The 12,364-nt window shown below is 50.1% G+C and overlaps 1 protein-coding gene across 2 annotated transcripts; it reads right to left on the bottom strand.

The window, feature by feature from the left end:
• Positions 1-348: 348 nt before the first annotated feature.
• On the bottom strand, positions 349-11,162 carry LOC117674783 (uncharacterized). 2 transcript variants are annotated; one of them, XM_034432983.3, is made up of 4 exons: positions 10,900-11,162; positions 7,022-7,859; positions 4,951-5,062; positions 349-3,399 (listed from the first exon to the last, which is right to left on the bottom strand). In XM_034432983.3, the coding sequence occupies exons 2-4, from the start codon at positions 7,694-7,696 to the stop codon at positions 2,531-2,533; spliced, it is 1,656 nt and encodes a 551-aa protein (XP_034288874.1). In that variant the 5' UTR covers positions 7,697-7,859; positions 10,900-11,162; the 3' UTR covers positions 349-2,530. The 2 variants fall into 2 exon arrangements, with proteins under 2 accessions (XP_034288874.1, XP_034288875.1); XM_034432984.3 differs by having other exon boundaries at positions 349-3,396; positions 10,900-11,159.
• Positions 11,163-12,364: the final 1,202 nt, after the last annotated feature.

Below are 12,364 nucleotides of genomic sequence, written 5' to 3'. Positions count from 1 at the left end.
TGAATCAGGCTGTTTGCTGTTTGCTGCAAAGATGCTAGCCAGATGAATACCGAAGGATGCTGGTAGGCAGAGGCAGAATTTTTTTTTTCTTGGTTTCTTCCCCCAAAACTAATGTGCGTCTTATACTCCGGAGCATCTTATACTCCAAAAAATACGGTAAATCATAACTTTGAATAGTCACTAAATGTCCTTTTGTTAAAAGACCTGTAGTTTTGGGGGGGGGGATGTTGGTGAATAGGCAGCCCCTTGCGGTGGCAACCGTGTTGTGTGACCCTCCCCATCTCATATTCCAAAGCATGTGTCTAAAAGACACCAGAGGCCCTGCTTCAAACGACAGAAAAGCCAATGACCGCTTGTATTGTTTTAATAAAAACATAATACTTTGAAAATATTTCTCCACCGACTGACAGCACGGCTTACGACCACCCCCCAAAAAAAATTTCTGTTGCCGAGCAAGAGAATTGTTAAATGAATTTTGCCCCGTTTTATGACCCTTCCTTGCCACAGTGGTTAAGTGAATCACTGCAGCTGTTAAGTTAGTAACAAGGTCGTTAAGTGAATCTGGCTTCCACCTTGACTTTGCTTAACAGAAGGTCGCAAAAGGGGAATCAGGTGAGCCTGGGACTGTCAGCTTTGGAAGCCATATTAGGCCGGAAGCTTCAATGCTGCCACCTCCTCATGTGTGGGAAAGTAGGAGAGGGGATTAAGGAGAAGGGTTGTTAGTAGATATAATAGCATTTTTCCTGTCGGTCAAGGTCAGGGCGATCCAGCATCTGGAGGAGGAGGAGTCAGGGGGTTGCATCGGGATGGAACGGACGTTGATTGGAGCATGTGACCGACTGGGTGGAAAAGGGGATGGTTTTGGGAGCTTTGACTTACTGAAGGAAAACCCGGGCTTTTCAGATTCAGATTTTTCCCAGATGTGCCAGTTTGCCATTTCTAGTAAGGAGAACTTTGGAAAGATGTTTGCTTCCGCGTCTTTACTTGGGAGTTGGCGTTTTCCTGGAACACTGAGGACAGGGACACTGCAACTGTCATAAATATGAATCAGTTGTCAAGAGCCCGAATTTTAATCATGTGACCATGGGGAAAATGCTGCAACGGTCGTTAAGTGGGAAAAGCTGTCCCAAGTCACTTTTTTTCGGTGGCGTTGTAACTTCGAACAGTCAGTAAAAGAAGTGTTGTAAATCGAGGACTATCTATATCCAATGATTGCCAGGGCCAATATTTAGACCAGGGGTGTCGAACTCAAGGCCCACAGACCAGATCCGGCCCGTGGGGCCAGCCTGGAAACAGCAAAGGACCGGCCTGCGGTGCTTCTGCCAGTGAAAACAGAGCTCTGGAGGGCTGTTTTCGCTGGCAGAGGGTTGCAGGAGGCTGTCGTGGCCAAAAACGGAGCTTGGGAGCCCGTTTTTGATGGCAGAGCAATTGGGCCACCAACGGCGCCCCTTGTTGTGGCTCCGTTACCTGAGCCTGTGTCATCGGCAGGAGAGGACTCCGAGAGTGAAGGAGAGGAGTTGGCAAGGCCTCCCTCTCCAGGACTCGCCTCTCTGGCAATGCCTTCGGTGTCCGCCGAAGGTCAAGAGATAGGCCTGGGGCCAAGCACGTCCATGCAGCCACAAGTGGACAGTAATGAGGGAGATGAGTCTTGGCTGGATCCTCGGCAGCGTCGCAGAGATAAGCGCGCGCAACAGAAGAAGAGGCGTGCCAGAGATTAAGCTGAGTCACTGGACCACACCCCACAGGGTATAAAAGGGGGTGAGGTGGCAATTCAGACTCTGTGACGGACAAAACTAAGTACTATCGAGTCACATTGCATCTTTGGAAACAACATTATCTGCCTTGGATTTAATTACGGACTGGACTTGACAATTCTTGAACTGTGTGTATTTTGTTTATGAGTAAAGTTCTTGGCAAGCAGCTACTGAGTTGCTGCCAATCCTCTTATCGAAATAATTGGTTGTCTGCCAGCTTATTTAACCCCCGGCTGTCTGTTTGTGTGCGTGTGTGAGACGGGGACAGAACACCCCTCGACACGAGTAAAATCAAGATGGCCACGCCCCCTTGAGGTCAAACACAACCCTGATGCAGCCCTCAATGAAATTGACTTTGAGACCCCTGATTTAGACTCATCAAATGGCCAGCCAGGTGTGAGAGGTTTCTCGGCTTGAGAACAAGGTGCAACGGAGGCTGGGCAGCGGAAGCCCTTGGCTGAAACCTGAGAAACCGATAGCTAACCACGATACAAGACTGTTGGGGGCCCGTAGGCTGACTCTGTAAACCGCTTGGAGAGGGCTTCAAAGCACTGTGAAGCGACATATAAGTCTAAGTGCTATTGCTATCCCCAAAAAGCAGCACCTTTTAGCTCTTCAGTGCACAACTCTCAGAAAGAGACGAATAGTTCAAATATTTTCCCACTCCCCGCCCCAAACTGTGGTAGTTCCCCATATTGCTTTAATGCCAGCTGGTTTGGAAATTTCGCCAGGGGAGGGGAAAAATATCCCCTTGCCAATGGAGAGCAGCCGAGTGGCTAATCACTCAGCTTCTCCGAAGTCTCGCAAGCCACGGCTTCCAACTGAATCTTGTCTCCACATTCAAAAATGCTGATACTTTTGCCCAAGGCGTACATTTTCTGGTGGGCCAAGCACGGCGAATGCGGCTTCAACTTCTGACCATATTCGGGGCGTTTAAAGGTCTTCTCCTTCACAGGAACGATGGGGGAGTGAATCAGTTTGGGCTTGTCCGGGATGTTACAATCTGCATGTTGATGCAGCTGTTCCGCCAGGTGGACTCTCTGATGGGAAGCCAGGTAAGTGCTCCGGCTGAAGCTGTTCCCGCACTCGCCGCATTTGTGGGGTTTCTCACCCGTGTGGATCCTCTGGTGGGAGTTGAGGATCGCCTTCTGGCTGAAGCTCTTGCCGCACTCCACGCAGAGGTACGGCTTCTCCCCCGTGTGGATCCTCCGATGCTTGATCAGCGTGGACAAGTCGCAGAAGCTCTTGCCGCAAAAGGAGCAGCTGTAGGGCTTCTCCCCGGTGTGGATCCTTTGATGGGAAGCCAGGAGGTCGCTACGGATGAAGCTCTTCCCGCACTCCAAGCACTTGTACGGTTTCTCCCCGGTGTGGATTCTCAGATGGATCTTCAGGCTCGACTTGTAGCTGAAGAATTTCCCGCAAACGTTGCACTTGTATTTTCTCTTTTCGGTCGGCTTCTCTTCGGGGAGGGAAGCGTTATGGAATCCCGCCACTTGGGAAGTTATGTTTTTCTTACACTTATCCGTGAGGTAGTTTCTCCTTGTCCTCCTCAGCGGGCGTATTTCTTCCAGCTTTGGCGGCTCGGCTTTGTCCGAGGTGACTTTCAAAAGTCCCTTGCCATTCTTGCTCTGCCGGACGTCACCTGCTGAAATAAGAGAGGACTGAAGAGGGCAAAATGGAGGAAAACATAGAATAACACAGTTGGAAGGGACCTTGGAGGTCTTCTAGTCTGACCTCCTTCTCAGGCAGGAAACCCTATACCAGTGATGGCTAACCTTTTTGCCATCGCGTGCCAGGAGAGGGGGGGGCAGGGGAGGGTCACGCGTGCACGTGCCCACGCGCATGTGTGTGCAACCCCCTCCCCCCCCCGCTCCTGGCACATGATGGCATGGTAGGCCCGTTTTTCTTTCTCACCTGGTTCCAAATCCTCTCTGTGTATCTGGGAACGGCGAAAACAGACTTTCCCACTCCCTTGGGGGCCCTACGGAGGCTGAAAGAGCCCATTTCCCAACTCCCGGTGGGACAGGAAGTGACATTTTTTGCTGTTCCCAGCCTCCAGAACCTCTCTAGGAGTCTGTAGGAGCCTCTCTAGGAGTCTGTAGGAGCCTCTCTAGGAGTCTCTGGAGACTGGGGACAGGAAAAAACGTCACTTCCTGTCCCACCGGGAGTGGGGAAATGGGCCCTTTCAGCCTCCGTAGGGCCTCCAAGGGAGTGGGAAAGGCTGTTTTCACCATTCCCAGATACACAGAGAGGATCTGGAGCCAGGTAAGAAAGAAAAACGGGCCTTCCCCCCCCGCCAGGCCCTCCAGAGGCAGGAAACAGCCTGTTTCCCTACTTCTGGTGGGCCCAGAAGGCCTGAAAATCAGTTGGCCGGCGCGCGCATGCGCCCCAGAGCTGAGCTGGCGTGCCCATTAATATGGCTCCGCGTGCCACCTGTGGCACGCATGCCATAGGTTCGCCATCACGGCCCTATACCATTTAAGGCAAATGGCTGTTCAGTTTCTTCTTTAAAAGCTCCAGTGATGGAGCCCGTATAACATCTGGAAACAAATCGTTCTACAGTTAGGAAATTTCTCCCAAGTTCTAGGTTGTTTCTCTCCTAGTTTCCATCCATTCAAGGAGAGAAGCAACCTAGAACTAAGGAGAAACAAATTGTCAACGTCCCAGCACTGACATATAAATAAAGGGAGGAGAAGACTGAACTTTTGCCTGCTAAATCCCTTTGAAGATTCTGTCTCCTCGGAGATGGGAGAGGGGGAAGACATTCCTGTGATCTGACGAAGAAAGAATCAGGAAAGTGACTTGGAAGATAGCCAATGAGAAGCAGAGAACTGGGGATCGGAAAGGGAGGGATTGGGGGCAAAGGTCAGTACTGACCGCGAAAGAGTCAGGATCAGATCGCTGTGGCTCGAATAAAGAGAAAATTTCCTTAAAGATCGGCAGTTTGGAAATTCATTTATTTTGAGATAGCATCAAAACCTGACACAAATCTGTAAAGCAGGAAATATATGTATTTTTTTACAAAATGTATATAAAATATAAAAATAAACTTTTTTTAAAAAAAGATATCAGTCTGCAGGATTGCAGCCCGCAATATGTGGAGGGCACCAACGGCTGGTGCACAGGGAGGGAAAAAATACCTATTTTTCTTTGGTTTATTCCATGGAAACCCAGGAATCTTTGTTTTTTTACTCACCGCACGAATTTCCAGCTTTCTCCTCTTCCTCCAGGAACGGTCTTGGGAGAATCCCTCCGCTGTCAGGTGAGTCCAGCTCTGCCTTGACTGAGGGAACATCTGCTGTGGTTCCCTGTGATTCCCAGATGGGATCAAAACACAAAATAGAACTTAGGAACAGGGAAGGGAAGGTAATGACAGTTTGTCCCATCACCTCAGCCTCTCCCACATACTCAGGTAAGGAAGACACACGACAGACCCCGTTAATCAAAGAATTTTGATTGGCAGGGTCAAAGAAGAGAGCCTTTTATGCTGCTGCCCCTGGGGAACATCTTTCTCTCAGAGATGAGAAAAGACTCCGGTGTTTTGGCCTTCCGCATAAGGGTCAAATCCTAGCTTTGTGGCCTTGCGTGAGGGACACAGGGGACCCGACAACCATGGAGTTGGCTAGCCCCATGAGAAAGTCCACCCCCCTGAATTAACATGTATTAACCTGTAAGTCTCTTGGACTGCAAGGCGATCAAACCGGTCAGTCCTAGAGGAGATCAACCCTGACTGCTGTTTAGAAGGCCAGATCCTGAAGATGAAACTCAAATACTTTGCCCACCTAATGAGAAGGAAGGACTCACTGGAGAAGAGACTAATGCTGGGAAAGATTGAGGGCAAAAGAAGAAAGGGACGGCAGAGAACGAGGTGGCTGGATGGAGTCACTGAAGCAGTCGGCTGAGGACTGCCTACAAAGGCAGAGACATGGAGTGTTTTTTCCGGTGAGGCAACCTGGTCTACCAAATATGGGACGGAGCATATTGCTTCCGCTTTCGCCTTTCAGCCCCAATCTCTCCCCTGGTATAGCTGACAAAGCGAGGAGAGCCTGTGGCCTTAGAGGTTAATACATCTACCTAATATGCAAGTTCGGGTTCGAATCCCCAAAAGGGTATGGCTAGCTGATGAGAGCTAAATAGCTTGAAACAGATTTATACTAATCTCCCTTTATTTTTTTGTCGGTAAATATAAATTCAACAGGCAGAGAGACATGCCAAACAGAATGTAGAATTAGAATAGCAGAGTTGGAAGGGACCTTGGAGGTCTTCTAGTCCAACGCCCTGCTTAGGCAGGAAACCCTGTACCGTTTCATGGTTGTCCAATCTCTTCTTAAAAACTTCCAGTGTTGGAGCATTCACAACTTCTGGAGGCAAGTTGTTCCACTGATTAATTGTTCTAATTGTCAAGAAATTTCTCCTTAGTTCTAAGTTGCTTCTCTCCTTGATTAGTTTCCACCTGTTGCTTCTTGTCCTGCCCTCAGGTGCTTTGGAGAATAGGTTGATTCCCTCTTTACAGATGAAATGTTTTCTCCTAGTCCCATCAGATGCTTCCTTGGGAAACTTTGGGCAGGAAAGGAGATCCTGCCATTTGCTCCTCCACTTTCCCAGTGACTGTACAGAAGGGGTCGACAACCCCACCGAGCCCCAGCCCTACTGGAACCGGGCCACGCAAGCAGTGGGCGAGCATGTGCACCTGCGAAACTCCATTTGTGTGAGCGCAGGCCTGCCACTCGCATGGAACCATCCCCTCTCCCTCACACGGAAAGGTTAGAAACCAGTGTTGTTAACCAAGGGTGTCAAACTGGATTTCTTTGAGGGCTGGATCAGCATTGTACTTCTCCGCCGCGGGCTGGTGGGGTGGGGTGGGGAGCGAGAAGGAGACGGGTCGGATGCCTCTTGCAGTACCGCTGGCCAAAATGAGGTACGGGGGGGCCACGTGCAGCTCCCTCCGCGCCTCATTTTTGGCCTCCATGGCCTCCTGCAGCACTCTCCCGGCCGAAAACAGGCCCCAAGGGGCTTCCGTGCAACCCGTTTTTGGCCAGCAGATTGCTGCTGGAGGCCAGGGAGGCCAAAAACGGGCCACACAGAGGCCTCACGAAGCATCCGCACGGCCTGTTTTGGCCGGCAGAGGCACCGCGGGCCGGTCCTTTGATATTTCCAGGCTGACCCCGCGGGCCAGATTTAAGCACCCCGTGGCTGGATCCAGCCTGCAGGCCTTCAGTTTGACATCCCTGTTGTAGAGCATCTAGTGTAAAAACAAGGGGCTTTACCTGTTGTTCCCATCTCAAAGACTCTCTTTGCATCCAGAGGAAATCCTCGGCCAGGGCCACCGCCTGGGCGCAACACACAGGGCCTCTCTCCCGCACCCAGCACTGGATCTCGGGAGGAAGGACGGTCAGGAACTGTTCCAGGATCAGCAGCTCCAGGATCTGCTCCTTGGAGTGTCTCTCCACCTTCAGCCACTGACGGCACAGCGCCTGGAGCCGGTTGTAAACCCCGCGTGGCCCCTCGGCCTCCTGGTAACGGAAACGCCGGAAGTGCTGGCGTTGTTTTTCCCGGCTCAGGGCATCCCGGTGCAAGATGGCTGCTTTCACCTTCCCGTAATCCTGCCGGTCTCGAGCCTCCAGGTTACTGAAAGCTTGTTCGGCTTCTCCGCGGAGGGCAGGCAAAAGCCGGGCTGCCCACTCTTTCCGGGGCCACCGACAGGCCTCAGCCACTTGTTCAAAGGAGGCCAGGAAACCCTTGGAGTCGTCCCAGGGAGTGGGTTCCTCTGGACCCTGGCTGCCCCCCCAGCCAGAGTGCAGAGAGCCTGCGGTTACAATCAGGTCTTGCCAGTGTTGGGGTAACTCCGCGTCCTTCTGCAGCATCTCCCCTCCGAGTTTCTTGGGAAAAAATTCCCACACGCGTTTCGCCTGGACCTCACTCAAGGCGCTCAGTGTGGCCATCGCCTTCTCCCTTCTCCCTCTTCTCCTAAATGCAAAGGGGAAGCCTGCAAATAAGTCCGGTCAATCTGTGGAATTGTCCGAGAAAACTTTTATTTCCCAAACTGGCTCGCTCGCTCGCTCGGTCAGAGAAATAATTGTTTTTCCAAAAGGTTGACGTTTCTTCCTACAGGACAGAGAAGATGAGAGAAATGGGGAAAAGACAATCCAACAATTAGCTTGCTAATCATTTCATCATCAGAGTTAACAGTAACAGTTGGAAGGGACCTCGGAGGTTATCTAGTCCAACCCCCTGCTCACGCAGGAGACCTGTATTAGGGATTTGAACCGCCGAACTGCCTACCTTTCTGATCGACAAGCTCAGTGTCTTAGCCACTGAACCACCTAGTCAGGCTTTGAGCCACCTATTCAGGCTTAAGTTGGAAGGGACCATGGAGCAGTGGTGGGTTGCTCCAGCTATGGACCCCAAAGAACGCAGCACACACAAAGTCTGTACAAACCTTAGTTTACTAAATTAAATCAGTCTTTTTCAAACAAAGGCTGTTAATTAACTTTCTTAACAGCCTACAAGAATCCAAAGAATTGGATTTAGTAATTGTAATTTTACTATGGTTGGCAGAAAGCCCAGAAGCAATTTGTAGAGAATTAAGATCAAGACACGAAGGAGAATGAACGAAGTTGTTCCCTGCAAATTGCCTCAGTCATCATCCTTCCTTAAATAAGCTAAGGGAGTGGCCAATTAGCCCCAAGTCTTACTCTCGAGGAGACCTCCTCCTGAGGAACCACTCCTGCCTTTTGGCAGTTCTGCGTGCCCGTGCATCGAGAAGAGGCTCCTCCTCTTCGTCCTCTTCACTTAAGGGAGCTTCTGGAGGTTCTGAAGGTCCTGGCTGAATCCCTGCCTCTGGCACCACATCTTCTCCAGCCTCCTCACTGTCCAACTCGAGTGCCAGCTGCACAGGCTGCTGGCGCAGCACCACACCAGCCTCCTCGCTGTCAGAATCAGCTACTAGCTACACAGGCTGCTGACGGGCCACAACAAGTGGTGGGTTGCCCCCAGTTTGCATTGGTTCTATAGAACCAATAGTAAAACTGGCGGGAGGCTCCGCCCACCGACGCTGATGTCATCAAAATGCTTCTGCGCATGCACAGAAGAGCGCGCCCCCTCACAAGCAAAGTGAGCGCACAGGCGCGGCCCCATTGCGAACCGGTAGTAAAGGTAAGTAGAACCTACCCCTGCCATGGAGGTCTTCTAATCTGACCTCCTGCTCGAGGAGTCCCTATATTTTATATATTTCTGAGCGCCCAAGCAGATTGGTTCCCCTGTCCAAAAACAAACAAATCCTTGCATATAAAAGGGGTCGGGGGGGGAATGTATCCTTAGAGATGAGAATATGGGAACAGTGAGCAAGCAGGATGGCTAGGGATTTCTGAGAGTCCACGTATCTTAAATTTCCCAAGGTTGAAAAAGTCTGTTAGGAAGTAAGAAGCATTCAGGAGACGCAGCCTCTTGGGTCCTTCAACTGGGGAAGCTGCCTCGGTAACTCAGGACTAACCTTTTTCTCTTTCTTTCTCTCTCTTTCTTTCCTTCTTTTTCTCCCTTTCTCTCTCATGCTAAACTAACTTTCAAGATTTGTGTGTGTGTGTGGGGGGGGAAGGGGAATGGAAGGAGGAAGTGCTAAAACTGCCTTCCTTAACTACTGTTCAAAAAGCAATACAGGTAGTCCTCGACTTACGACCACAATTGAGCCCCAAATGCCTGTTGTTAAGCGAGGCATTTGTTAAAACGCGCTTGGCCCCATTTTACGACTTTTCCTGCCGCCGTTGTTAAGGGAATCACAGCTGTTCTTAAGTTGGTAAACCAAGCTGTTCGGTGAGTCTGGTTTCCCCCACCGACTTTGCTCGGCCAACATTGATCACATGACCCCGGGGACACTGCAAACCATCATCCGTTGCCCAGCATTGGAGTTTTGATCACATGACCCTGGGGAATGCCGCAGGGATCGTCGTCACCGTGAACAACGGTTGTAAGTCACTTTTTCCTGACTAGGTGGCTCAGTGGCTACTAAGATGCTGAGCTTGTCAATCAGAACGATCAGCAGTTCGGCGGTTCGACTCCAGGGGTGAAATCCAGCAGGTTCTAACAGGTTCTGGAGAACCGGTAGCGGAAAGTTTGAGTAGTTCAGAGAACCAGCAAATACCACCTGTGGCTGGCTGGCCCCAGAGTGGGGTGGGAATGGAGATTTTGCAATATCCTTCCCCCAGGAGTGGGGCGGGAATGGGGATTTTGCAGTATCCTTCCCCCGGAGTGGGGGGTGGGAATGGAGATTTGGCAATATCCTCCCCCCAGGAGGGGAGGGAATGGAGATTTTGCAGTATCTTTCCCCTGGAGTGCGGGGTGGGAATGGAGATTTGGCAATATCCTTCCCCCAGGAGGGGAGGGAATGGAGATTTGGCAGTATCCTTCCCCTGGAGTGGGGGGTGGGAATGGAGATTTGGCAATATCCTTTCCCCCAGGAAGGGAGGGAATGGAGATTTTGCAGCATCCTTCCCCTGGAGTGCGGGGTGGGAATGGAGATTTTGCAATATCCTTCCCCCGGAGTGGGGGGGTGGGAATGGAGATTTTGCAGTATCCTTCCCCTGGAGTGGGGGGGTGGGAATGGAGATTTGGCAATATCCTTCCCCTGTCACGCCCACCGAACCGGTAGGCAAAAATTTTGGATTTCACCCCCGTTCGAATCCCTAGTAACAGGTCTCCTGCATGAGCAGAGAGGTTGGACTAGATGACCTCCAGGGTCCCTTCCATCTCTGTTACTATTAACTTCAGTCACTAAACGAACTGTTTTAAGTTCTATTTTGGGGGGGGGGTTGCAACTCTTCTGCAAACCTTTGTCAACAGCAGATCCAGATGCCACTTCTTTATCCCTCGCCCCAAAAAGACTTAACAGTCCCCACCCCCCAAAAAAAATTAAACATCCCAGACCAAACTTGGGACCCAAACTCCCTAATGGAGAAGCAAGGACGGGGTTGCGTTGCCCACCAGACCGGCCCTTCCGACGTGCACACGGGATGGAGGGCGACCCAACCCGGGTTAGGTTGAGCCGTCGTGGGAACTCACCCCCACTGGGAAAGCGGCAGCTTGGAAAGAGCCGCCAAACACCCTCCTGCTGACCACAACCAACCCCCCCAGCTCTGGGGTGCAGCCTCACCCATCATCCCCGGCCAAGTCGGCTGGGGAAGACAGTTGCTGGAGTCCTGCCCCCTCTGCTACTTTCCTCCCGCTTGGTCCTCCCGCTTAAAAGACTCGCCTTCGCCTCCGCCCGGCTCGGAAATAGAGGCGGCTCGCCCTCCGAGGGGGGGAGCGGCGCTTCCCGGACCCCGAAACTGCAGCCGCTCCCGGGGGAGGAGAGGAAGGAGGGGCTAGAGCGTCTCCCCCCCACCTCTACTCTTCCAGGGAGGAAAAGGGAGCCGGAAAAGGCGGGGAAAGGTTTCTAGTGGCGTCTCTAGGAAGCTCGTCTCTTTCTCCCACCCCCTCACGTGTCTGGGAGCTGAGTTGCCCGGAGTTTTGATGCAGTTTTCCCACAGGGGGATTGTGGGGGCAATAAGCTGATTTTGTATAAAATGGAACATCACTTGTGGGGCGGGCGGGGGGAGCAAAAGCCCTACTAAGCAGATCTATACAAAAAGTATGAAGGCTATTGCTTTTTTAGTTTTTTTAGCTTTTAATCTGTCCATGGGTTTTAATTCGAATTGTTTTAAATTTGGGCCAAAGTTATGTAATTCTTTTAATAATTTTAAATTTTGTATTGGTATGTATTTTAGTTTTGGCTGTGCACCGCCCTGAGTCCACTAGGAGAAGGGCGGTATACAAATTGAATAAAATAAAATAATAAAATAAAATAAAATAAAATAAAATAATAAAAAAATAAAAAAATAAAATAAAATAAAATAATAATAAAAAATAATAAAATAAAATAAAATAAAATAATAAATAAAAGCATTGTAAACCGCCCTGAGTCTCCGGAGAAGGGTGGCATATAAATCGAACCAATAAATCTTTTTATCTTTTATCGGATTTGTATACCGCCCTACACCCGAAGGACTCAGGACGGTGAACAGCCACAGAAAATAAAACACATAAATACAAAATTTAAAAACAGAATAAAACCGAATTAAAACAATTTGGCCGAGACAAATTAAAAAACACCCAATAATTTTAAAAACAAATTAAAATTTACATTTTAAAGGGGAAAAGATTTAGGCCAGGCCAGCTTGATGGATGGAAGGAAGGAAGGAAGGAACGAAGGAACGAACAAACAAACAAACAAACAAACAAACAAACAAACAAATAAACAGGACGGCAGCCTTCCAATATCTGAGAAGCTGTCACAAAGAAAAGGGGGGGAGCAACCTATTTTCCAAAGCACCTGAAGGCTGAACAAGAAGCAAAGGCTGGAAACTAATCGAGGAGAGATGCAGCCTAGAACTAAGGAGAAATTTCCTAACATTTAGAACTATTAATCAGTGGAACTGTTTGCCACCAGAAGTTGTGAGTCCTCCATCAGTGGAGGCTTTTAAGAAGAGACCAGGCAATCATTTGTCTGGATAGGTTTAGTGTCTCTTGCTTCGGCAGAGGGTTGAGCTAGATGACCTCCAAGCAGGGTGGATAAAAAT

This window comes from Pantherophis guttatus, chromosome 2, assembly GCF_059756535.1.
Source record: "Pantherophis guttatus breed Tessera chromosome 2, ASM5975653v1, whole genome shotgun sequence".
Classification (NCBI taxonomy): domain Eukaryota; kingdom Metazoa; phylum Chordata; class Lepidosauria; order Squamata; family Colubridae; genus Pantherophis; species Pantherophis guttatus.
Note: the sequence above shows the minus strand (reverse complement) of the source record. Positions and strands in the feature narration are given on the sequence as shown.

Coding starts and splice junctions, on each gene's coding strand:
- LOC117674783 (XM_034432983.3), bottom strand. CDS start 7,696: ATGGCCACACTGAGCGCCTTGAGTGAGGTCCAGGCGAAACGCGTGTGG. Junction 5,063..7,021: donor CTTTGAGATGGGAACAACAG/GTAAAGCCCCTT, acceptor TGGGAATCACAG/GGAACCACAGCAGATGTTCC. Junction 3,400..4,950: donor GAAAGCTGGAAATTCGTGCG/GTGAGTAAAAAA, acceptor CTCTTATTTCAG/CAGGTGACGTCCGGCAGAGC.